This window comes from Strongyloides ratti, assembly GCF_001040885.1.
Source record: "Strongyloides ratti genome assembly S_ratti_ED321, chromosome : 2".
Classification (NCBI taxonomy): domain Eukaryota; kingdom Metazoa; phylum Nematoda; class Chromadorea; order Rhabditida; family Strongyloididae; genus Strongyloides; species Strongyloides ratti.
In genome coordinates, this window is record NC_037308.1 from 2,545,247 (window position 1) to 2,569,947 (window position 24,701).

The following is a 24,701-nucleotide window of genomic DNA, read 5'->3' on the forward strand; positions in this document are numbered from 1 at the left end:
AATGTTTCATTCTCTAGATATTTCACTTGCCATTAACACCTTAACTTTAATGAATTAAAAAATTTATTTTTTTTTTTATATTTTATCTTCCTTTTTATCGCTTTATACATTTATTAACATAAAATATATATATATATATAAAAATATTTTCTTTTTATAAATACATATATGTTATATATTTTGATATACAATTAATGATTAAAGATTTAATGGATAAATCTTCTTAAAATTATAAGACATATATTATCAAAATATTATTTTATTGATAATATTTTCTAATAACTTTTTTTTTACAAATATTATCAAAATTTTTAGTTTTTACTTGTTAAATAATTTTTATTTTAATATTTCCTTGAAGCAATTCATATTTTAAATAACACGAAATACTTAATCAATCTTAAAGAAGTAATATTTTCTTATAAAAACTAAATATAAATGGTAAAGTGTTAAAAATTTCACTAAATTTTAAAATACATAATTTCTTCATATTTAAAATTTACTTTAAATATATTTATATATATTTATTTTTAAATGCACTTTAAATAAACCAGCTGATAGTCTGAAAAATTATAAAACGCCATATTTTCCTTTTTATTCATCTAACATTATTTAGTAATTTTCTTAAGATGCTTGATAACATATAATAATACCAGGAAGACCTTTTGATTACTCAATCCAATTTTTCTTTTTTCTTCCGACTCTTATATAAAATATATTTTCTATTCTTATAAATTATGTCTCTTTTTTTTTTTTTTTCTTTTTGTTTATAATTTTAATTTTAACAAAAACTTACATTAATAAACATAAATTTTACCATCAAAAAGAAGATGTTTGGATTTTCCTAATTAAAGTGACACCAAATAATGATTATTATTCTCATTCATTCATACTTATTTCTTCTAATATATTATACCAATTTTTAATATTAAACATCAACAAAATTATTGTTTTAATATATTAATTTTATCCATAGGCCCCTAGGACGTTTTACTTTAATTTTCTTAATTTAAACATGACATTTGGTATAAAAATTAAATAATATTTCGAATTGTACAATGAAAATAGAAAGAAATATAAATGTAATTTCATACACTAATTCTTAATCTATTTAAAGGACACTACGACCGAACATATGTTAGCTCTTTCTTTAATTTTTTTTTTTAAAAGAAACAAAAAAAAAAAATTTGTAACAGTTAATTGTTTTTTATTATTCTTTTTTTTTTTTATCTTGCCAAAATGATTTGATGATACTTTTTATGAAAGTATTTTTTTTTTTAAATTTTTTTTATATATTTCTATAAATTATTTTTATGTTACAGAATTTTTTAGAAAAAAAAAATTATCCTGCGTACCTTTTAACATTTTCACATATGATATACACAACACCTCAATAAACTATTCTTATAGTTTTTTTTTTTTAACTTATTTCTCTGATTTCACTTATTATATTCATTATCTTTAACAACCAAAGTTGCTTAACTTTGATTTTAATTTTTCAACTACCAACAGCTTATGTTATATATTTCATCGTATAAGTGGTTTGATCGGAAGTTAACTTGGTTTCTTGTGTATACAATAAAAGATTTTCATCTAATTGTATATTTAGTAAAATAGAAAATGATTATTTTAACCATAATTTTTAATATTATTTTCTTATCCTTTTTATTTTCCCTCACCATTAATTGTTTAATATTATCTTTCTCTTTTTTTTTTTTAACGTATATTTACTAATAGGTTATAAGGACAAAAAAATATGTATTTATAATATATCAATTTGTTTAAATTTTAATTCATTTTTGTCATAAAATGAATAATATTGTCATATAAAAATTAATAAATAAATATAAAAAAAAAAAAATTCTATCATTTCCATATCTATCAAAATTATTTGCCTTCCATAACGTCAATATGAATATTATATTAATTTATCTTCAATCAGCTTTATACATATTATGTTATATTATATATATATATATAATATTTATAAGAGAAAGACACATAGGTTAACAGAACATGTGTTTATTTATAAAGATGACTGAGTCAAATTTATATATATATATATATAATATAATATAATATAATATAATATATTGGCGTGTAGGCTTTTATAATTGTGATCTCAAACACGAGACATAATTTTTATCGGAAAAGAATTTTGTTATAAAAATCTTCTATATAACAATAGAAATATATAGTATATCTTAAGGTACATTATCTACATTTACAGATTGACAACAGAAGATTCTAAAAAAAAAAAAAAATTGAATCATTGATCAGAAAAGAGGATGGTAAAAAAAAAATTTATTTATTTGGTTTAATGTACAAATTATTTAACTCACTAATATGACAAGACTTTTTTTTTCCATCTTCTATTTCTTATCATTTTTATACCTGATCTAATTAACATTCAACTTCAATTATTTATTGTTTTAACTAATTTATCATCTTTTATTTAATAACCAAAAGTATTGATAAGGTAATATAAATGTTGATAACAAAGAAAAAAAAATTACACTAAAATTAATACTATTCCACCCAAATATATTATATTAAGTAGTTTCTAAGAAGTAAAGTAATAAATTTAAAAAAAAAAATCAATTACTCTTTTATTATATACTATACATTTTTTTCCTCACATATTTCTAATTATTTATATATAAAAAAAAAAACTTCTATTTTTATAAATAATGAAGATGTTTTACTATTATAAACTAATCAAAACAAACCAATAAAATTATTCATTATTTTTTAACATTATATTTCTGATATATATTATATATATATATATATATTCTCAAATATTTTCCAATATATATCCCTTCTCAAACAATGATCATAAAAATTTTATAAACAAAGTTAAATTTGTATTTACTTAAAGTTATTAAAGAACCTACTTATTTTAACTTAAAAGTATTATGTAATTTCCTATAAAACCTTCTTTTTAATATTGTTTTATTTGGAAAAATATTATAATTTTATTATCATTTTATTAATCTTTTACTTTTTTCTAATTTTTATTTTAAATGCTAATTAAGTAAGGGAAATTAAAGAGACACTCAATCCTCTTCTATTGTAATTAGTATAAACAAGATTTTTTTTTTTCAATTATTGATCAATATATAATTATTTTAACTATATTTTACAGGAGTGACTCATATTTTATTAATATATTTTAAAATATTACATATAAATATATATTTTAAAAAAAGAAAAAAAAAATTTTTTTGTTTATAAAAATAAAAATATAATTATTATTATTAAAAATAAGAAGGATGAAATTAATGCGAAGGTCTAAGACTGTCGAAACGACATCTTCTACCACTTCTACCCCTACTCCTACTTCATCGCGATTTCAAAATTTATCACCTACTGAAATTAGAGATTCTGCAAGTTTATTTCCTCTTCCTTTCAATATATTTATTTAATAATTAATTTTTATATAGATGCATTTAAATGTTACACAAACATCCTCTTCAAAGTCAGGTTCAATGTCATCGAGATCATCTTCTAAAAAACAAAAATGGGGTTTTGCTTTTAGAAAAAGATGGTTTTCTGCATCATCTTCTAGTAATGCAAAACCATCTAATTCACGATCATCTACAGAATCTGAAAGTTTTACCCCTGGTACCAGTGCAAGTCCACATGGAACAATTAACCATACGGATACATTATTAGAAGAAGATCCTTCAAGTCCTATTCTTGATAATATACCTAAATTAACATTTTTAGGAAGTTTTCCACAAAATTATACACTTGATGTAAAATGTAAATATAAAAATAATATAAAATATATATATTTTTATTTTTTTTTATCTAAAAATTAAATTAAATTTTTATTATTTTTTTTATAATATATAATATAATATATTTTTTTTTTATTTAAGGTGAAACAACATCAACAGATCGACCAACTCTTGAAAGTCCATCATCACCAGCAACAAATAGTGGAACTAAAAAAAGATCATTTAAGTAGGTTTATAAATGTATAATATTTCATTCCTTAATACATAATATATTTTGAATATAATTATTATATACTCTTTGTTTTTACTCTTATATCACTTAATCCATTCATCTCAATTACAATATTTCTAAGAATTAAAATTTAACATTATTTATATTCTCATAATATTCTTTCTGTAAAAAAGAAAAATAAATATATACATTTATTCTTTATAAGGATAAAATAAAATGAAAATGTTTTAAGATATATAAAGAAACTTGTAATGATAGAAATATAAAAATATATTATATATTTTTAAATTTGTCATCATCTTAAAAAGGGAATGATTATTTATATATCTATATATATTTAAGCTAATGATAAGTTTAAACTAAAAAAAAATAATTGATATATTTATATACATATAAGTATAATAATAATAAATATATATAATAAAAATTTTTAACTTTGTCATTATAAAAATATACAATTATTTATCAATTTAACTAAGAAGTTTTTGGCACAATTTTGACATCTTAAAATAAGTTAAAAAATAATTTTCATTAAATTAGTTTTATTATATGTTTCTCTTCTCTTCCTTTCTATTTATATTTTTTTTAAAGTAAACAATAAAAAAATTTTTTTCTATATAAATCATTCCTCAATTATTTTATTTACTAGTGATAAAATTTTATTTGTTCAAATTATATGTTAACTCTGCTGTATTTCATATAATTAAGAATACAAAGTTTTTTTTTTCTATATATTTTTTTAACACTTTAACAGGCATTTTTTAAAATTTTAATGAAGTGAGTGGATGCTTTATTTTTAGGAAAAAAAAATATATATATGTATATGTATATAGTACCCTGAGAAAGAAAAAAAAAAACTTCTATCTTTTCATATTATTATTATACATAGGATAACAATTTCTAGTGTTTAAGGAACTTCTAGAGTTAGTTAAATTGATTTTTATAGTAATCATATAAAAATTATATGTAACGTAAAATATTTTTAATAATATTTAATAGTTTATAAAGAAAAGACTTCTTAATTTGGAGACGACGACTTTTTTTAAACATTCTTCTATCATGTTATTTTATTTTAATAATTTAATTTTTCATATCTTCTAAACCTTTTTCATACTTCTTCTAAATTCTATTCAATTTGATGTAATATCTCTTATCACATCACTATTCACAATCATGTTTTATATTCCATCTTATTACTATGTTTCCCCACCCTTCCACAATTTTAATGCTTTTTCTCTTGTAGATAGAGTCACTTCAAGCATCCAAAAACTTTAACTCCTTAATAGACATATTGTTGTTATTTTACTATCTTTTTAAAATTTAACATTCCTCACCATTTTACACATACATATATATAATATATATATATATACACTTGGTCTTCTTATAATTCAAGAACTGTGGTGGTTTAGCCAAAAAGACAGATTAAAAGAATTAGATGGTAAAATTTATCATTCTATTTACGTCAAAAATTAGGAGTTTGTTATATTTATACTCTATTGATGTTTATAATGATAAATGCATATGTAACATTATATTAAGATATTATTAATAAAAATTTAAGATTAAAATAAAAAAAAAAGAAGGAAAATTATCATTAACTATTAAATATTTGTTATTATTAAAATTTTTTTTTTCCTGTCTCAATAAATAGAGTTTTTTTTTTCTCAGATTATTTATATAATGTATCTTTAAATAGAATACTCTCATTTATTTATTAATATTTCAAAAGTTATTTATTTAGTATTTAAAATTTTTTTTTTTTTACAAACAAACATATCTATTAAAAAAACTTATTTTCCCAAAACCTTTAACATTTAAAAAAAAAAAAAAAAATTTGAGAAAATAACTCCGTCCTATTTGTGTACGTAATCATGGCTTTCTTTGCCATGAGGAAAGTTTTATAATATTAATATATTATAGATATCTTTATAATTTGTACTAGAATAATTTATCTTGTCATTATATACTCCATCATCATATTGATGGAAACAACATTAAATTTAATGATATATAGATTTATTATATTAACACAATATATTTTGATAAATGCAACATTATTTTTGTTTATCAAACAACAAAATATTTATAATTTTTTTGTTATCCTGACAAGTTATTATTCCTTAAATTTACATTTTTTTTTACATATGTTTATATTAAAAAATTTTTTTTTAAAGTAATTGTTGCAAAAAAAAAAGAAGATAATATCTATTATCTTCTTTATATTTTCTTGACAATTAAATCAACTTTATCTACCCACTAAAAATTATTTCTCCTTTCATCATTATATACACTCAACCCATTATTCTTTTTTCTTTTATCTGAATAAAAAATTAAAGAAATTTATTTTTCTTTTTTACTCTAAAATATTTTAAAAGTATCTATATATGTATTACAAAAGTATTATTTAATGTGTTTGTATCTCTCTTCTTTTTTTTTTTTTTGTTATATTCATTCGTTATCTCATTAATTATAATTATTATTTTTTAATATCTTTATACTTGTACTAAGTTATTTTAAAATAATAATATTATACATAAAACTACTTCTATTCATTTTATTCCATTAAACTTATGAAATTGGGCAATCTCTAGACTTGGTAATAATTCACATTAAATAAATTTTCTATTTTCAATTTTTCAAAACAATAATCAAATTCATTTTCTCCTCATTTTCTTCCAATTTCTTCATTGACAAATATATATATATATATATACATTTATATATACATATATTTTTCTCATAAATATTCAACAACATTTCACTCATACCCTAAACAATGTCTTTCAAATTATTGTTATATATGGTACATATTATCAAAAACTAATAAATCTTTTTTTTTTAGGCGTTTTTTTAATTCCTCCTCTGGACAAGCATCTCCACAACCACCAACAGAGTTTAGCTGTTATAGTAATAATAAAGTAACGACAACTGAAGAAGATATTAAAGATATTCCCAGTACCAGTGAAGTTAATATTGAAAATATTAAAATTGAAGAGAGTGATAACAATCAAGAGGAGAGAAGCAATTTCGAGAAAGGTCTAATCCAAAATCAGGATAGCTTAAATAGTGAAAGTAAAGATACTTCTGAAAATGTAAGTGCTTTCCTTGTAACATTATTTTTTTTATAAAGGAAACAAAAAACTTATAATATTTCTTTTTAATTATTATTCAAAACAATATTATTTTTTTTTAAAGAAAAATAGGACTAATATTGTTATGTTATTAGTAGTACTTATATTTTTAAAAAAAAAAATATATATATATATCATTTACAATCATCATTTTTTTTAATACTTTTTTTTTTATCCTTTAACTTTTTTTCTCATTACAATAATATATTTATTTGAAGGAAGTTATAAAAATTTTAGTTAAATGATAACAATTTTATACGTTAAAATGCATATATGTCACAATAATTTCATAAAAATAATATAGATGTTAAAATGTATTAACAGTGGGAAGTTTAAATAGTATTAGAAGTATTTAAAAAATTTTTGATTAACATTTAAATTTCTAATATTTGTCAAATATTATTAGAAGGGGTGAAATTGGTTGTTAATAAAAATTATTTTATATAAAAATTTTTCATCTATAAAATTATATTAATAGTATATTTTATTTAAAAAAATAGAAAGATACTTATAATTAAAAAAAAAAAAAAAAACTTTAAAGATTTTGTTTTCCTCATCATTTTATATTATATTTTTTTTTTTCCATTTTCGCCATCTTCTCATCAGCACATTTTATTTAAAGATGTAAATTTACCAATTTATTTTAATAAATAATGCTTTTCAAACATGTAAAATTCATTTAATTTATTCCATAAAGTATTGCATCAGTTGAACACTAGTTGTGTGATATAAATTTTCATGAACGTCATCATTAATACTTTCAAACCATATATATATGCATATACATATTTTTTTTTTTACCATATGATATAATTATTATTTTTCCTATCTTCTTAAATTATTTTTCATTTATAAGAATATAATTTAATAAGTAAATATTAAAGTATTACAAAATTATATATTTATAACTTTAAAATCATACATCACTTATAGTACTTTATTGTTAAAATAATATATAGATTTTATATTTAGTTTATATTAGATAAAAAAAAAATAATGACTCCATAAATCTCATATTTAATTTACTATTTAATTTAGTTTTTTTACTTATATTTATTATTCTTTTTTTTTTAATTTAATAATTTAATTCAATTATTTTTAGATGGAAAATCCAATATCTCTATCTAATCCACAATCAACAATTGAATCCTCCACAACACCAGAGTCTCTTTCTGTTTTATCACCACCAACAAAAGAACAGACGCCGGAGGAGCAATCAAGGACCAAACGACAATATGTATTGATGGAGTTGGTAGAGACTGAACGTGACTATGTTAAAGACTTAACCTCAGTTGTTGAGGGATACATTGCTAATATTGAGTCAATGGAATTACCAGAAGATCTCCAAGGAAAGGATAAAATTATTTTTGCAAATATAGCACAAATACTAGAGTTTCATAAAACATTATTTGTTAAAGAAATTGAAAAATGCCTTACGGATTATGAGTGTGCGGGTCAAGCATTTGTCAAGTATGAAAGACGTCTACATACTTATTATGTTAAATATTGTCAAAATAAACCTAAAAGTGATTATCTTGTCTCACAGGAAGCTTTTGAACAATTTTTTGCTGAGACAAAACAAAAATTAGGGCATAAAGTTGCATTATGTGATTTATTAATAAAACCAGTACAACGAATTATGAAATATCAATTACTATTAAAAGATATATTAAAATATACAGAGAGAGCCGGTGATAAAGTTGATGTATTAAAAAAAGCATTAGAAGTTATGCATGTTGTTCCAAAAGCATGTGATGATATGATGCAAGTAGGTAGATTACAAAATTTTGATGGTAATTTAAATGCACAAGGAAAATTATTGTTTCATGGTACATTACAAATATCAGAATCTTTTCCAGGTCAACCATTTAAAGGAAAAGATAGGAGAATATTTTTATTTGAACAGTCAGCTATCATTGCTGATTGTATAATGCCAAAAAAAGAATTTGGTAATCCTACATATATTTTTAAAAATCAAATAATGGTTAATAAAATGGTTTTGGAGCCAAATATTCCTGATGATCCATTAAGATTTCTTTTAAGGAATACAGATATAAGTCAAAGTTCAACATTTATTGCACAAGCTATGACATTGGAAGAAAAAGAACAATGGATAGGAAAAATTAATTCACAATTAGATCAACAAAAAACATTACTAGCAGCATTAGTAGATCCAAAAAGATATCAAAATTCATTGGCAAGTGGGATGCATTCAATGAGCTTGTATGTTTAATTTTTTTTTTTTATTTTTTCATAATATTATTATTATTATTATTTTTAGAGGTGAACCAAAAAAATCAGCACCACCATTGACAACACCATCATCAGCTGGTATAATATCAAGTACATCAACAAAATCAAAAAGTTCAAAATTATTTGGATTTGGTAAAAAAAGTAATAGTAATATCAAATCACCAACATCACCACCTCCATTTGGAAAGTAAAAAAAAAAAAATAATTGTGTGATAGGGAAAAAAAAATTTTTTTTTTTTAATTAATATCCTCAATATAATAATCCTCAAAAAAAAAAATGAATGGTCATTATGTGTTTCTCTCTCTTTGTCACATACCAAAAAATAATGTACACTGATCAAGAAGTCGTTCTCATTATGTTATATATATATTTCATAAATATCAAAAAAAAAAAATACAAAAGATGTCTATATTTCTCTCTTTCTATGCGTTTCATATAATATTTTGTTGATCAAACATTCAAAATACATATTCTTAGTTTAAAGAGATGATAATATTATGTTTTTCATAAATTCAAAAAAAAAAAAGGACAATATTAATCGTAACGATTAGAAATCAAATGAATATATTTATATATTACAATAACAAACTAAAAAAAAAACCAAAATGTATGGAAACTTTAAATTTTGATTATTTTAATATATATATATTTTTTTGTTATTATCTCTTTACTTTTTTTATTATTCAATTACTCCATTGTAAAGATACATAATATTTAATATATATCCTTAATATTTTTTTTTTATGTATTCCTATAATTTTTATATTAGATAATGATGTTATAATTAAGAAGGAGAAAAGGAAGACAATGTTGTGGAGTTTATGTATGAAAACAAAAATAAATCAATTTGTTTTGAAAAGTTATTTTTAACAATAAAAAATTATATTTTTATATATTTTAAAACGAAAAATATAGAATTAAAATTTTTAATAAATTTATTTAAAATAATTTTGTTACTTCTTTTATAATTTATATACATATATATCTCCGATCAGATAGAGTAAGAAAAGTAAAATGATATGATGAGAGAAGTTAAAGGATTAAATTAATGAAGATCGGAAGTAAAATAAAACTAGATAATAGTATATAAAGAAGAACTTAAAAAGGTGTTATTGTGTTATAAGAAGTGCTAAGTTAAGATAATAAATTTCTCATATCGGTTATCTTTGAATAATGAAATAATAATTATATTAATTTTTTTTTTTGTCTTCATAAATATAAATTTATATTTTTAGAGATAGTTAAAATATAAATAAATAAATAATAATATATATAGTATTGTTAAATAAGTTAAAATAATAAAATTTAATATAATTACTTTTCTTTTTAAAATTTATTACATATATTTTTTTAGGTGATAATTATTTTTATTATTTTATTTTTATTTGACAAGATAATTTTAAGGTTAGAAAAGTTGAAAAATTACTGTTATTATATATACATAAAAGTAATTACATAAAATAAGATTCATTTGATGTAATGTATATTTGTAAAAGAAAAGTTATTTTAATCTATAAATATATAATGATTTTTTTTTTTATAACTTTCAAAATATACATATTTCATTATTTTAAAGATTATATATATTGAAGTAATTAAGTGGACGGTAAAGATAAAAGAAAGGAAACGGTAAAGCCAATTTAACACTTTGTCTATGCAATAAGCTGTTACAATAGACAAGTTAAGAAATTAAAGTTTTTAAAGTTTCTTATACTTCCAATTAACCTTTCAAGTTTCAATAAACTCCTGTTGTTACGTGTACCTTTCTTACATAACTATATAACCGCTTCACAATATCCGAAAGTTTTTAAGGACAATATCTCAACCATCTGTTAATCGGCTAACCTGTTACCATGTAAAAGGAATGTTAAGGGCATATGTGAAAATTATTTGTCGGTTATAATGATAGTAATTAGTACTTATAAATTGATATTTAAAGAAATCGTTATAAGCTTGTTAACGAGATGGAAATAATCAAATAATTGTAGTATTAAATTTTTGTTATCTTTATAATAATATAAATATTTCATAAATCTGTTTTTTTTTTTGTTAATAAAATAAAATATATACCATTAATTATGATTTTTTTTGTGACTTTACTTTTTAAAGAAAAATGATATTATAACATTTTATTTTTTTTTGATACCACCTGCTGTGATGGACATGAGTTAAGGTGTCCAAGACAATTTAACGCTCAATATAATATATGTAACGGTAACTAAATTTTGTTATATAATCAAATGATTCTTTATGTTATTGTCAAGTGCAAGAATAACAGTAGGAGATAATAAGATTTAGAAATCAAACAGTGCCAAATTTTATTTTTTTATGTTACTTATTCTAATTAGCACTTATTCAAGATACATATATATATCTATATTTGACATTTCAGGTATCTGACATAAATAATGTATCAGATGTTAATTAGCTTAAGATTATAACTGTAGGACATTTTGATGGATTAAAATGCCATCTTTGACCTTTATAAGTAATGTTTTCCTCTCTATGCTATTTTTATCACTTCATTTATCATTTATTATAATGTTGCGTACACCTTATTAATATATCATTTTTTTTTTTAATAAATTTATTTTAATATAATTCTTTTTTATGGGAAACAATCTTAAGCTTATCCTTCAAAATATATAATTAAGAAGATATTGCGTAAAAAATAAAAAGTATTATATTGAAATTTGATATATTATAATCAATTAAATAAGTAATCTGGATATAGGCTAATTAAGGAATATTGTTAAATGGAATATAAATGTTTATCTAACAAATCCCTTCCTAATTTTTTCTTTTATAATAACATAATACATGTAATAGAGTTCAAACAATTATTTATTTAACATTTATATAACAAGATTCTATTTTTATATAAAATTTATTTGTAATAATAATTTATAAAATATATTTTTGTAATTATTAACTTTAATTACAAGTTAAAAAAGATATTTGTTGAGTTAATTATCAAATTAATACAAAAACAACTTTTCAACTTTAGTTTATTTAATAGAAATTGTATAACTTATAATTAATTAATGTTAAAAGGCACCTGCATATTAACTATTATTTATCTATAAATATCATCCTATTGAAAGTTTTTTTTTTTATAAAAAAATGCCACCAAAGTTAAGAATAATATTAGTAAATACTTATTAATTTTTCTTTATTCAACAAAAATAAATATAATTTATTGTTGATATAATTAATTTTACATCTGTCTAAAGTTATATTTTATATTATTCTACAGTATTCTTTATATTTTTCCTTTTTTGTCATTTACTTTATATATTACTAGAGAGTATATCTCTTGCCTTTTTCTAACATTCATTATTTTTCTCCACCTACTTCATTCCCACCCAACATTAAAAATGGTTCTCAATGCCAAGGCGTGATTCTTCATTTTACTATTGTATACCACTTATTAAAAAAACATTTATTTGATAGCTTATTCTTATAATCATAAACTTGCTTATTTTACTTTTTAATTTTATTTTTTTATTGATATTTAAAAAAAAAAATACTATTTATTTTAATAGATAAATTTACTATTATTTAAAATATATACATATATATATTTTTTATATTCTATTATTATCATTTAAAAAAATGGCAATTCGACTTCAGGTACTTTAACTCTTCCTCTTTTAACTATATGATGGATTTTTTTTTTTTATCATTTTATAGAATGTTGAATCAGATCCATTAGGTAAACTTATGGAGCAATATAATCGTTTAGCTAATGAGACAAAATCTGTTGTAGCAAAAAATGAAAATACTACTATAAATGGAAATAATATTAGAAAATATGATTTAAAAGGTTATCAAAATTTAGGTGATGATAATATTACAAATATTAATTCTTATGGTAATGGAACACAAAATACTATGTATAATGGTTATACATGGCCTAATCCAATGGGATGGTGGGGTAATCCTACTACTGGAACAAATGATAATACATGGGGTTCAGCATTATCAACATATGGTACAGGAAATAGTGATATTAATCAGATAACAAATTCATCTACCTATAATCCATACTTTTCAAGTAATTTTCCCAGTGAGTTTTTAATATAATAACTAAAATAATATTTATTTTTTTTTAGGTCTTTTATCAGCAGCTTCAATATCAACAAATACACAATCTATTTTACCTTATACAGTAAATTCAAAATTATCACCAAATCAAAATTCATTAAAATATCCTGATACAAATGTATCAATATTAAAAGGAAGTCCTACAAATGGAAATTCACACTTAGGTGGTGGTAAAATATCATCAACTCGAGCTGTTTGTGAATGTCCAAATTGTTTAGAAGCACAAAGAATAGGTAAGTGTAAAGTTATTATATCATACATATGAATACATAAAATTACTCCATTTGACAGCTCATAAAAATCCTTATATGTCCTTGAGACTATGTCATATTGTAGAAGATTTTAACATTAATTATTATATCGGAATTTATTTAACTAAAAAAAAAAACCACAATTCAACCTCATTTATGGTGGTTGTTAGATTTATTAGTTATATATTCCAATAGATTGGAAACAACTTAATTTTATGACACTTCTCTTTTTTTTTATCTATTTTTATTTATTGTTGAATTGTATATATATATTGAATGTTGATATAAATAGTAAAGAAAAGGATATAAAAAGTAATTTGATAGATCTTTTCCGAAAATAAACATTCTTATATGATGACCGGTTAAGAAAGTTTATGAGATTATTATCTACTTTTATAAATGCCGATTACATAATATATTATGAAATTAAAATAACAAGTATCATTTAAAAACTTTTTTTTTATTTTATTTTTAAATTATTATATTATATATATTTTTTTAGGTGTTATAAATGTTCCTGAAAAAAAACGTAATATTCATAATTGTCATATACCAGGATGTGGTAAAGTTTACAGTAAAAGTTCTCATTTAAAAGCTCACCTACGTTGGCATAGTGGTGAAAGAGCTGTTATTAGAAGAAAATAAAACTTTGTAAATATATAAAATATGTAGAAAAGCATAATTAGTAGTTTGGAAGCTACGGTGATATGATAATGAAGAAAGATAATAATATGGTTGAAGATATTTGATGTAAAAATTGTCATATTTCAAATTAGAAATAAAATGAAAAATATAGATGACGTTATTTATGCTTTATTATTAACTGGATAGAAAAAAAAAATTTTTTTTTTCCCAATTTAATAAACAAAAGGTTTTTTTTTTAATTATAAAGCTTTAATATGATAAATAATATGATAAATTAATTTTCTTTTTTCTTTTTTATTTCCATTAATCTATCAATTTCCATTGTAACATTAGAATAAAACCATCCTAAACCAATAAGAATAAAAAATGGATACTGAAGGGTTATTGTTTCTTGAATAAAAATTCTATCTACAAATGCCCAACCAACATTTGAACCACCAAGAAAATAAAAATTACTGTATAAACCAAAGACAAATGGTACAATTTGTAGCCATCCTAAAATTCTTCTAAAATTAACATCAGAAATATTTTTTTCTCTCCATTCTTTAACACTTTTTATTGAATATATTCCTTTACCAGTATATTCTAATAATAATTCAACAACATTTAATATTATCCATATAATATTATGATGTAAAAATCCATGCCAAAGAAGTACAAACATATAACTAACACAAAGACCAAAAATTTTTCTTCCTAATGAAAATGTTGGTTGACATATTGGTATAAAAATATATTTTTTAAAAAATATATATAAACCACGATCAAAACCTCTCCATATTTTAGAATATAATACAATTCTTGAAATACAAATAGGACCATCTAATGGTTGCATACCATCAATTCTAGCAAAAAGTGATGGTAAACCAAAAATAATAACATATTTTAAATGAAAAAATGCACCCATTGCCATACCTAAAGGTACAAATTCATTTTTTGGTAATTGATAAATAAAATTTGTATCATTAAGCATTATTTCAAAATACATAAAATGTAAAATAACTTCTAATAATATAATCCAAAAACATAATCTAATAAATTGAAATATAATTTTTTTCCATTCTCTTTTATCACCATTTTCTTCTCTTATTTTTAATTGATTAATAAAATCAGGATAAATAACAATTAATGAAAACATATATGGATGATAAAATGTATAAAAAAACATATCACATATTCTTTCAAAAATATTTTTTTTTTCAAAATTATTACTTTCATCAAGGTATTCTAAATTATATGAAATATAACTTAATAATGTATATGAACAAAATATTAAAACATAAAATATATTATCACTTAATATTCCTGGATTATTCATTGTAAAATATAATATTGGTAATGAACTTATCCATACAGTTATTGTTTTTGGTATAAATATTGTACATAAAAATATAAAAAGTCCTTGTAATATAGATGATAATACAAGAAATGGTGTAAATACAAAAATTGATATAATTATTGAAGAAATTGTATACATTTTTTGCCATACATTTTTTGAAAAAATTTTTGGATATAAATTAAATATTATTGTATGAATTACTAAATATGGAAGATATTTAATAGCAAAAGGTGACCACATATTCCATTCCCAATTTGATATATCCTAAATATTTATATATATTTATAAATAAGTTCTTTTTTTTTTAAATATTATTTACAAACCTTAATACGTTCTCCTATAAAAGGAAGATAACTTGTTACTGCTGGATGACCAATTTGAAATTGAAATTTAGTACTAGCTATATAAACATGATACCATCCATAAATTAAACTAGAAAAAGTTACAAGATAGCATATTTTTATTTCAGGTAATGGTGGATATATAAATAATGAAATTCTTTCTCTTTTTTCATTTTTCTTTTTAATATTAGACATATCAAAAAAGAAAAAAATTTAATATTATTTTAATAAAAATAATATCAATATATTTTTATGTGATAGAAATAATTGTACAAAACTAATATAAATGTTCTTTTAATAATTTTCTTTAATATATTTTTACCTATCACAAGTATGTATTTTGAAATTCCAAGGTTATTTACATCACAATCATTTTAAATATATTAATGTTTTTCAAAGATTTAGGTCAATGTTTTATAAAGGTCATATTATATTTGAATATCCTGGATTTTTGTTACATATTATTTTATTGGTATTTATTATATCCTAAAGTTCATACATAATTATTTTATTTATAATTTTTAAAATGTTTAATAAAAATTATTCATAAATTTTCTTAATTGTTAAAAAATATAAAAAGTTAATTTATAACAAATAAATTTTGATTAAAACATTTTGACATTAAAATATTATTCGTAAAGTAACTTTTTAAATTTTTTTTTATCTAAATAAATAATACCTAATTTCTATTTAATTTGATTAAAAAAAATGTTTAAGTTAAGATAAATAATGTAAAGTTATATAATAAACAGAAATATACTTCTTTTTTTTATTTTATTTTCTTTTAATTTTTTTTAACATATAAATATTAATAATAATAAATTATAATTTATTTTATCTTAAACAATTAATAAAAACTTTAATCATTAATGTAAAATGTATTATATAGAACATTGTTATAATTTTTTAAAATATGAAAATACCAAAAGGAAATAAATAGTTTCAAAATAATAAAATAAAAGATTAAAATATTTTACAATAACAGACCAAATGTCAAATAATTTTTAAAACATAAAAAAAAAACATTTTAGTTTATAAAATAAATTATACACACTTTAACTGTAAATGTCATCTGTACTTGATATTGTTGAAACTTTTGTCTGGACGAATCAACTGAAGTAACAGGATGAAAAAAGTTTAAAAACTATCAATTTTTTAGACATTTTAGTTATGACATTTTAAGTTAATATATAACATATAAATTTTTTTATACTATAAGAGATCAAGACTGAGATTTTGTTTTTTCAATTTTTAATTTCCAAATTTGAATATTTATAATTCTTTTAGTATCAAGTGATATAAAAACTTATGATTTTATATCAATATTAGGGTACATCTGATAATTACTTGTAAAATACATGTAAAATAATAAGTTATTTTAAAGCGAAACTCCAAAAACAATCAACATAAGATTTTGTTGTTATTTGAACTTTTTATTATTTCAATGTGTTTATTTGTTTTAATTATTATTTAAAAAAATATGAATCCTAATTCAAATATTCACCATGGTAGTGCATCTTCAATTTTTACCCTTCAAATGGAGATGGATAAGATGAAGGAAGACATAGCAAGGAAAAAGAATATTTCTAATTATGTTCGTGGTGGTTTTTCATTAAAAAAACGTCCACATGATAATAAACAATCAAATGAAGAAAAAAAAATTAATCTTGAAGAAGTAGAAATTGAAGAAAAAAGATTAAAAAGTTTTTCAGCCATGGAAGAAAAGACAAGAAGATATAATGAAATAAAAAATAGTGGTATTTATGATGAGGAATTACTAGTTCAACCTGATGATTATAATACATCATATAATATTAATGATAATGAACAAATAAATGAAAATAATTATGATATGTTTGAGGAGAATAGTTTAAAAAATATGTACAATCATGATGATTTGTATAGAGATTATGGGCCATGTAACTATAGTTTTAGTAAAGATGAAATGTTAAAAGGAATTCAACAGGAAGAATTAAGACAATTAAGTAAAGAAACATTAAGTAGTAGAGAGAAAGCTAAGGAAGCAGCATATCAACGTTTAAGAGATACATATCAACGACTTGTAAAATTATATGAAAGAAAAAATCGTACTATAGTTTCATTTGAGGATTATGTAGCAGAAAATACACAATATTATACATCTAGAAATGATAATGGTTCAGAAAATGAGTTATCATCGGATGGTTTAGAAAATGAGATGGAAAAATATAAAAGAAGAAAGAAACGAGAATGGGATATAGGAAAAGAATTAATTTGATGATTAAAAATAATTATTAACATTAACTCTTTAAAGTTTTTATGATTTAAGTAATAATCTTTCAATTTTTGTATAATAAATATTGTAACTATCTTTTTTTTAATAAAATTATTTAATAGACTAATTTAAAGCTAGAAGTCATTAATATATTATGATCTAAATATTATAATATAAAAGAAGAATAGAAATTATATTTTCATCAGTTTATTTTAGCTTCATTTGAGAAGAAAATGTCTACAAAATTAATCATTGCTTTTATTGCTGCCATTCTTGCTATTGCTTCAGCTTATGGACAATTTAGTTATGGATATGTACCTGGACATTATGGATTTGGTGGTTTTCCATATGCTGGATATTTAGGATTTAGAAAATTAGGTTATAATGAATTTCCAGGATTTTCTAAATTTGGTTATGGATATGGATATCCATATGGAGGAGTTTCTACCCATAATTATTCTCCATACTATCATGGACAACCAGTTGGTGAATATGGTCATCCATATTTTGGAAAAGACGTTAGTTATGCTACCCCATACAAAGGATATGGATATTATGGTTCCCCATATGTAGCCGTTGATTCAGCTGCTGCCACTTCATCTTCAGTTGTTGGATATTAAATCAGATAAAACTCTAACACATTTATTTGCCTAATTTTTTTAAATAAAAAAAGAAATTTAAAATTAAATAAAATATTTACTTTTCATTTACAATGTGACAAATTTAAATTTTTGTAATAATATGTTTTTTAATAATTTCACTGTCTTGGAAAAACATTTTGTCTAAAGTAAGGTACAACATTTCCTGCTGGATAATATCTGCATACAATGTAAACATCTCTTCCATTTGCAGCAATTCCAAAACCAGCTCTTTGAGAGCCTCTCCATACTAATTGTGTAAAATGTCCGGCACCCGGTATTGAACCAGTTGATTGGTAGTTCCACAATTTCTCTTCATCATACCATTTTTTTACAATTGTGCTGGCAATGTTTAATGTTGCATATCCAAGGTTTTCACCATATTTTATATTCCTGGGATCATGCATAAATTTTTTTGTTTTTGCAAGTATATAAGCATATTCTTGTGCACTTTTAGCGAGATATGGATCTTCAGCTAGTGGATGTACTCTATGATATCTTCTATACATATTTGTTTCTTTAAGCATCTTAAAAATATTTTATTATTTTTATGAATAACCTACTCTCATTTTCATTTCATAAAAATTTTTTCGACTAAAACATTCTACATTACAACCATCCCATACATGATGCCAAATTTTATTACTAAATGAATTTGGTCCTAAAAATTTATTAATATCAAATTTCCCATAATAAATATATTCGTTTGGCTTGCTAAATGAATCTTTACGTTGTGGTGGTATTACTTGATTGTTATTTGGTATTGGAGCATCTTTAAAAGTAAGATTTGGATAATCGCGCTTTATTTGTCGCATCATATCTTCTTTAGAATTAAATACTTGATCATTATACACAAAAACTTTTCTTGAACCAATTGTTTTTATTGTATAATCAATATTTTTTGAAACTACAGAATTTGTCATTAAAGATATTGAAAAAAAGTAGAATATAATATTTAATGCAGAAATCATTTTTAAAAAAAAAAAAACTAAATATGAATATGTTCCATTTATTATATATGTTTTTAAAAGTATGTAATTTGAATTTGATAAAAGTTTAACCAAATAAATTAGAATTGAAATAAATATTTTATAGAGTAAAAAGAAAGAAAATGTTTAACAAAAGAAAAATAAACTATAAAAAAATTTATAAAAACGACAAATTTTAAAAAATATTTTATTTTTAAAACTTTTTTAGGCAAATGATTAGTTTAATATACTTAAAATTAAAATTTAAATATTTAATATATTTATTTTGATTTTATTGGCACAGGAAGAACTTTTTTGTGTAATAAAGAAAAGCATTATTTTGCGAAAAATATTTATATAAGATAAAAATTTCATTTTCTGATTAAGCAACTTCAGACTTTTTTTTTAATCATATTTTAATAGTTGTGTGAAAGTTAAGTTTTTGATACAAAGTTTATTTAAATTTAATGATGTATATTTTTTTTAATCAAGTGGTTTAAAAAAAGTATTTTGTACTTTTTTTAATCATTTTATTAATATTTAAAACTTTTATATTGTACTTGCATGTTAATTCATTTAGTCAGATTATCAAAAATGATATTAAATTTAATTTAAACCATAAGAATTTTTCATTAATGGTATTATGTTTAAATAAAATAAGGTATTTTATATTTTTATTATTTTAAAGCTCTAATAAAAAGTAAATAGCTGCTATTTTTCATAGTTAAAAATGAAAAATTTTTTTTAATAACATTTTAAATAAATAGTTAAAAAGTTATTATATTATGTTTAAAATGATTTAATTTACTTAAAATACATGATGTTACACATATTGAAAACAATTTTTTAAATAATACAAAAGCTTGACATATAAATTTTAGAAAAAAAATATTTAAATCTTTAATATATCCCATTTGGATGTCTATTGCGTGGTAAAACATACTTGTTTAAGAACGGTATTATGTTTCCTTTTGGATCATATCTAGCAACAACATAAGTTATACCACCTGCTTCAACAACTCCAAAACCAACTCTTTGAGTGTTTGTCCATACCAATTGTGTAAAATGCCCAGTCCCATGTATTGGTTTAGCTGAATTGTAGTTCCATTTTACCTCTTCATCATACCATTGTTTGACAATAATGTAAGCGGTATAACTTGTTGACATTCCAAGGTTTTCGCCATATCGTCTATCAGCGTAATCATGCTCTAATCTTTTCATACTTGCAAGTTTTTGGGCATAAACTTGGGCTAGATTACTGAGTGATTGATCCATAGTCAATGGTTTGGCACCATGGGCATATCGATATTGATTTGTTTCTTTCAACATCTAAACAAATATCTTATTACTTTTGTAACAAAACTTACTCTCAGTTTCAATTCTTGATAATTATTTTTACTAAAACAAGGATAATGACAACCTTCCCATACATGACGCCAAATTTTTGCACTGAATTGATTGTTATCTATAAATTTCTTTGGGTCCAGCCATGGATACATAGTATTTGATTCAACTGGTTTATTATTTTGTGATGGCTTATATGGTGGTGGGTTATATGGTTTTTGGTTATATGGAGGTATAACATTTGATGATGGATTTGATGGGTAATATCCTTTTGTTGGAAATGGAGTACCTATATGATTTGAAATTGAATTTCCAGGTTGCTGTAACTAATTATTATCTAAATTTTTCATAAAGCTTACATTGTATGAATTTTGTGGGGGTTTTTGTTGATAAGTATTTTGCAAAGAATTTCCTTGGTAATTATTATTTAGGTAATTATTATTTAGGTAATTATTATTTAGGTAATTATTTTTTAGGTAATTATTTCCTTGGTAGCTATTTCCTTGGTAGCTATTTCCTTGGTAGGTATTTCCAGGACCAATAATTTTATAACCAGGATTACTATTTCGAATTTCGTTCATTACTTCTGCTTCAGTATTAAACGTTTTTCCGTTGTACAGGTAGCGCTTGTTTCCTCCATAATTCTGTACTTGGTATGAAAATGTTTGCACACTTTGAGAATATGCCATTGAATAAAATATATTAAAATATAAAATAATATTAAAAATGTACATCATTATTTTAATTATAATTAAATATGAAAGATTTTTTTTTATATATAAGAATAATGTATAATGTTATTTTATTTGTTAAAAAAGTTTAAACATATATACTAAAACATAATAATTTCATACTGTAAAAATTAAAAAAAAAAAATTAATTAAATATATTAGTAATAATAAATTTTATTAAATTAAGCAAAATTTAAAATACTAAATATACAATATAATGTACTATTAATAGAAAATTGCAAAAAAAGATCAGTATTATAAATGTTAAATTTTTTTTCTAATATATTTACATTATTGGATTATCATGCAATTTTAATTACAAACGAAAAGTGCAAAAAAAAATTTAAATAAAAAGAAGAAGATTGTGGCTATTACCTGATTTAAAGAAAAATAGATTAACTAAAATTGATATACACAAAAAAAAATATTAAAAATTTATATATAATATTACTATTTAAAATTTTTTACTTTTTTGCCCGTGGAACATTCCATCTGGCCAGTCCTTTAATATTTCCAGGAGGATGATATTTACAGACAATAAAATATTTAGTATTCTTGTCTCTTGAAATACCACATCCCATTTGTTTTGTACCTTTCCATATTAATTGTGTAAAATGAAGAACTGATGGTATTAATTTAAATGAAGTAAAATTAAAATACTTTATTTCATTATACCATATTGAAATAGGATATTGTATATATTGATGTGTTACAACAGCAATATTTTCGCCATATGCAGAATCTTTTTCATGGCACATACCACTTGCCGATTTACATATACCTTTTTTAGCTAAACTTTCAGCCCATAATTGAGCACGTTTCTCAATGACAGAATTTAAAATTAGATTAGGTACAGCGTGGATAGTTCTAAATCTATTTGTTTCTTTTAAATACTAAAAATATTAGATATATAATTATTATTTTATACTTACAATTTTTCGAAGTTCTTTAATAGTTATATTATGCTTATCTTTGTTTGTAATATCTTCAATCGTAGGGTCTAAAGGTTCAATGATTGGTTTATTTAAATTTGATTTAGTATGAATACTTCGATGAACCCTATTTAAAGCCCATTGATTATTATTCCATGAGTTACTTTTCCATAATAAATCCCAATCAAATGAATTACTTTTAGCATAAAATATAATTGAATTTTGTCCATCAATTACCAAGTTTGCAAAAAAAAAAGTTGAATTTTTTGTTTTTATAAAACAGTTTAATGCTGTGTCATAATCATGATAATGCCTTCCATTGCAAACAAAAATCTCCTGATTATTCTTATTCATTTGTTTAATAGAAAAAGTTGCCGTTTGAGTGCATCCTTGTTCAATTAAGATAAAATAAACTAATAAATGAAGAATAATAAAAAAGATCATGGTAAAATGATTATGTCAGATGTTTTAATAAATGCTTTAAATAGATTTTTGAAATCGATTTCTATAATATATATATGAGAGTGTACCAAATATTATATTAATTAAATAAAATTTTAATGTTGTCACAATAAAATATATCAAATAATAAATATTGCTTTAATAATGTTATCATAAATTAATTAATATAAATTTTGTTATAAACTTGTTTTAATTTATAAAATGTTTTTGCAAAAATGTTTATCTAAAAAAAATCTTAATCATTTTTATCCATGTAATAATTTAGGCAGACAAATTATAATCAGAAATAAATTGAAAAATGTATTGCAATTTAAATTAAAATTATAAATTTAAAATTACATGCGAGAGGTGGTATTTTATAAATTTATAACATCACTAAATTTAAAAATTATTTATAAAGTAAAAAACTTTTTTAATAAAATATTTGCTATAGTAAATGTAAATATCTGTAACTAAAAAAAAAGAACATTCATTAATATATTTTTATTTAGTTACTTTAAAAATATTTTAGTTTTTTATTATTTTTAAAATAATATAGTTAATTTTTTTATAATTTTAAACAATTGATAAGTGACATTTAATAAAAATATTTTAATGATTTAATACAAAAATATTTACTTTTTAGGCGTTGTCAGTATGAACTTTTATTCACCGAAATTCAAAGATAACTTTATTTTTTTAACAATAAAATATTTTTGGCATTATCTTTTATTGATTGTATAATAGATAATATTTTTTATAATCAAGTTAACTTTTAAAAGATTAAAATAAAATTTTAATTATAAATTTGATATAATTGCTTATTTTTTCTAATATTTTTTTTATTGAAAGCTATCTAAAGAATCTTTTAAAAAAAGTAATATATTAAAGTTTAAAAAAATAATAAAGATTCGGAAAAAGTGTTTATAACTAAAAAAATTAAAAGCATAAACGAATTGTAAGTCAATTCAGATAACAAAAAAGCTTTATTAACAACTATATGAAAAATAGTGAGACTAATAAATTATCAATAATTAAATATATAAAAAAATTACTTTGAAAGAAACAATACAAAAGAAGAAAAAACTTTTTAAAATTGTTTATTGTGGTTTAAATATTAAAACAGGAGTTACTGTAATGTGACATAAACTATAGAAGAAAAAATTTATTAAACCAGAACGTTAGAGATAAAGAAAAAATAACTAATATTAAAAGATTTAAAATATTCAAGTATAGTCTAGTTTTATAATTATTGGGGAATTGGGAAGGTCACGACAATAAAAAAAATAAATGTATTGTTTTAATCATTGAATTAATGACATCTTTGATCTTCATATTGTACACAAA

At 21.0% G+C, this 24,701-nt stretch overlaps 8 protein-coding genes across 8 annotated transcripts; 4 read left to right on the plus strand and 4 right to left on the minus strand.

Moving 5' to 3' along the window:
- Positions 1-3,272: 3,272 nt before the first annotated feature.
- On the plus strand, positions 3,273-9,553 carry SRAE_2000079500 (Rho guanine nucleotide exchange factor 25; the record flags this gene model as incomplete). Its single annotated transcript, XM_024651670.1, has 6 exons — positions 3,273-3,386; positions 3,444-3,765; positions 3,885-3,969; positions 6,821-7,070; positions 8,212-9,332; positions 9,391-9,553. The coding sequence occupies 6 exons, from the start codon at positions 3,273-3,275 to the stop codon at positions 9,551-9,553; spliced, it is 2,055 nt and encodes a 684-aa protein (XP_024505325.1).
- Positions 9,554-12,978: 3,425 nt separating this feature from the next.
- On the plus strand, positions 12,979-14,366 carry SRAE_2000079600 (Transcription factor Sp6; the record flags this gene model as incomplete). The annotated part of the gene is made up of 4 exons (XM_024651671.1): positions 12,979-12,996; positions 13,057-13,432; positions 13,479-13,703; positions 14,224-14,366. 4 exons carry the CDS (start codon positions 12,979-12,981, stop codon positions 14,364-14,366), a joined length of 762 nt encoding a protein of 253 aa, XP_024505326.1.
- Positions 14,367-14,640: 274 nt separating this feature from the next.
- SRAE_2000079700 (Protein-cysteine N-palmitoyltransferase Rasp) lies at positions 14,641-16,241 on the minus strand (the record flags this gene model as incomplete). Its single annotated transcript, XM_024651672.1, has 2 exons — positions 14,641-15,969; positions 16,029-16,241. The coding sequence occupies 2 exons, from the start codon at positions 16,239-16,241 to the stop codon at positions 14,641-14,643; spliced, it is 1,542 nt and encodes a 513-aa protein (XP_024505327.1).
- A 1,285-nt stretch (positions 16,242-17,526) lies between these two features.
- SRAE_2000079800 (Protein of unknown function DUF4078 family-containing protein) lies at positions 17,527-18,303 on the plus strand (the record flags this gene model as incomplete). Its single annotated transcript, XM_024651674.1, has 1 exon — positions 17,527-18,303. The coding sequence occupies one exon, from the start codon at positions 17,527-17,529 to the stop codon at positions 18,301-18,303; it is 777 nt and encodes a 258-aa protein (XP_024505328.1).
- Positions 18,304-18,533: 230 nt separating this feature from the next.
- Positions 18,534-18,920, plus strand: SRAE_2000079900 (Hypothetical protein; the record flags this gene model as incomplete). Its single annotated transcript, XM_024651675.1, has 1 exon — positions 18,534-18,920. The coding sequence occupies one exon, from the start codon at positions 18,534-18,536 to the stop codon at positions 18,918-18,920; it is 387 nt and encodes a 128-aa protein (XP_024505329.1).
- A 137-nt stretch (positions 18,921-19,057) lies between these two features.
- Positions 19,058-19,861, minus strand: SRAE_2000080000 (CAP domain-containing protein; the record flags this gene model as incomplete). Its single annotated transcript, XM_024651676.1, has 2 exons — positions 19,058-19,465; positions 19,502-19,861. The coding sequence occupies 2 exons, from the start codon at positions 19,859-19,861 to the stop codon at positions 19,058-19,060; spliced, it is 768 nt and encodes a 255-aa protein (XP_024505330.1).
- A 945-nt stretch (positions 19,862-20,806) lies between these two features.
- Positions 20,807-21,939, minus strand: SRAE_2000080100 (CAP domain-containing protein; the record flags this gene model as incomplete). Its single annotated transcript, XM_024651677.1, has 3 exons — positions 20,807-21,235; positions 21,274-21,570; positions 21,610-21,939. The coding sequence occupies 3 exons, from the start codon at positions 21,937-21,939 to the stop codon at positions 20,807-20,809; spliced, it is 1,056 nt and encodes a 351-aa protein (XP_024505331.1).
- Positions 21,940-22,445: 506 nt separating this feature from the next.
- Positions 22,446-23,267, minus strand: SRAE_2000080200 (CAP domain-containing protein; the record flags this gene model as incomplete). The annotated part of the gene is made up of 2 exons (XM_024651678.1): positions 22,446-22,874; positions 22,914-23,267. The coding sequence occupies 2 exons, from the start codon at positions 23,265-23,267 to the stop codon at positions 22,446-22,448; spliced, it is 783 nt and encodes a 260-aa protein (XP_024505332.1).
- Between the last annotated feature and the right edge of the window lie 1,434 nt (positions 23,268-24,701).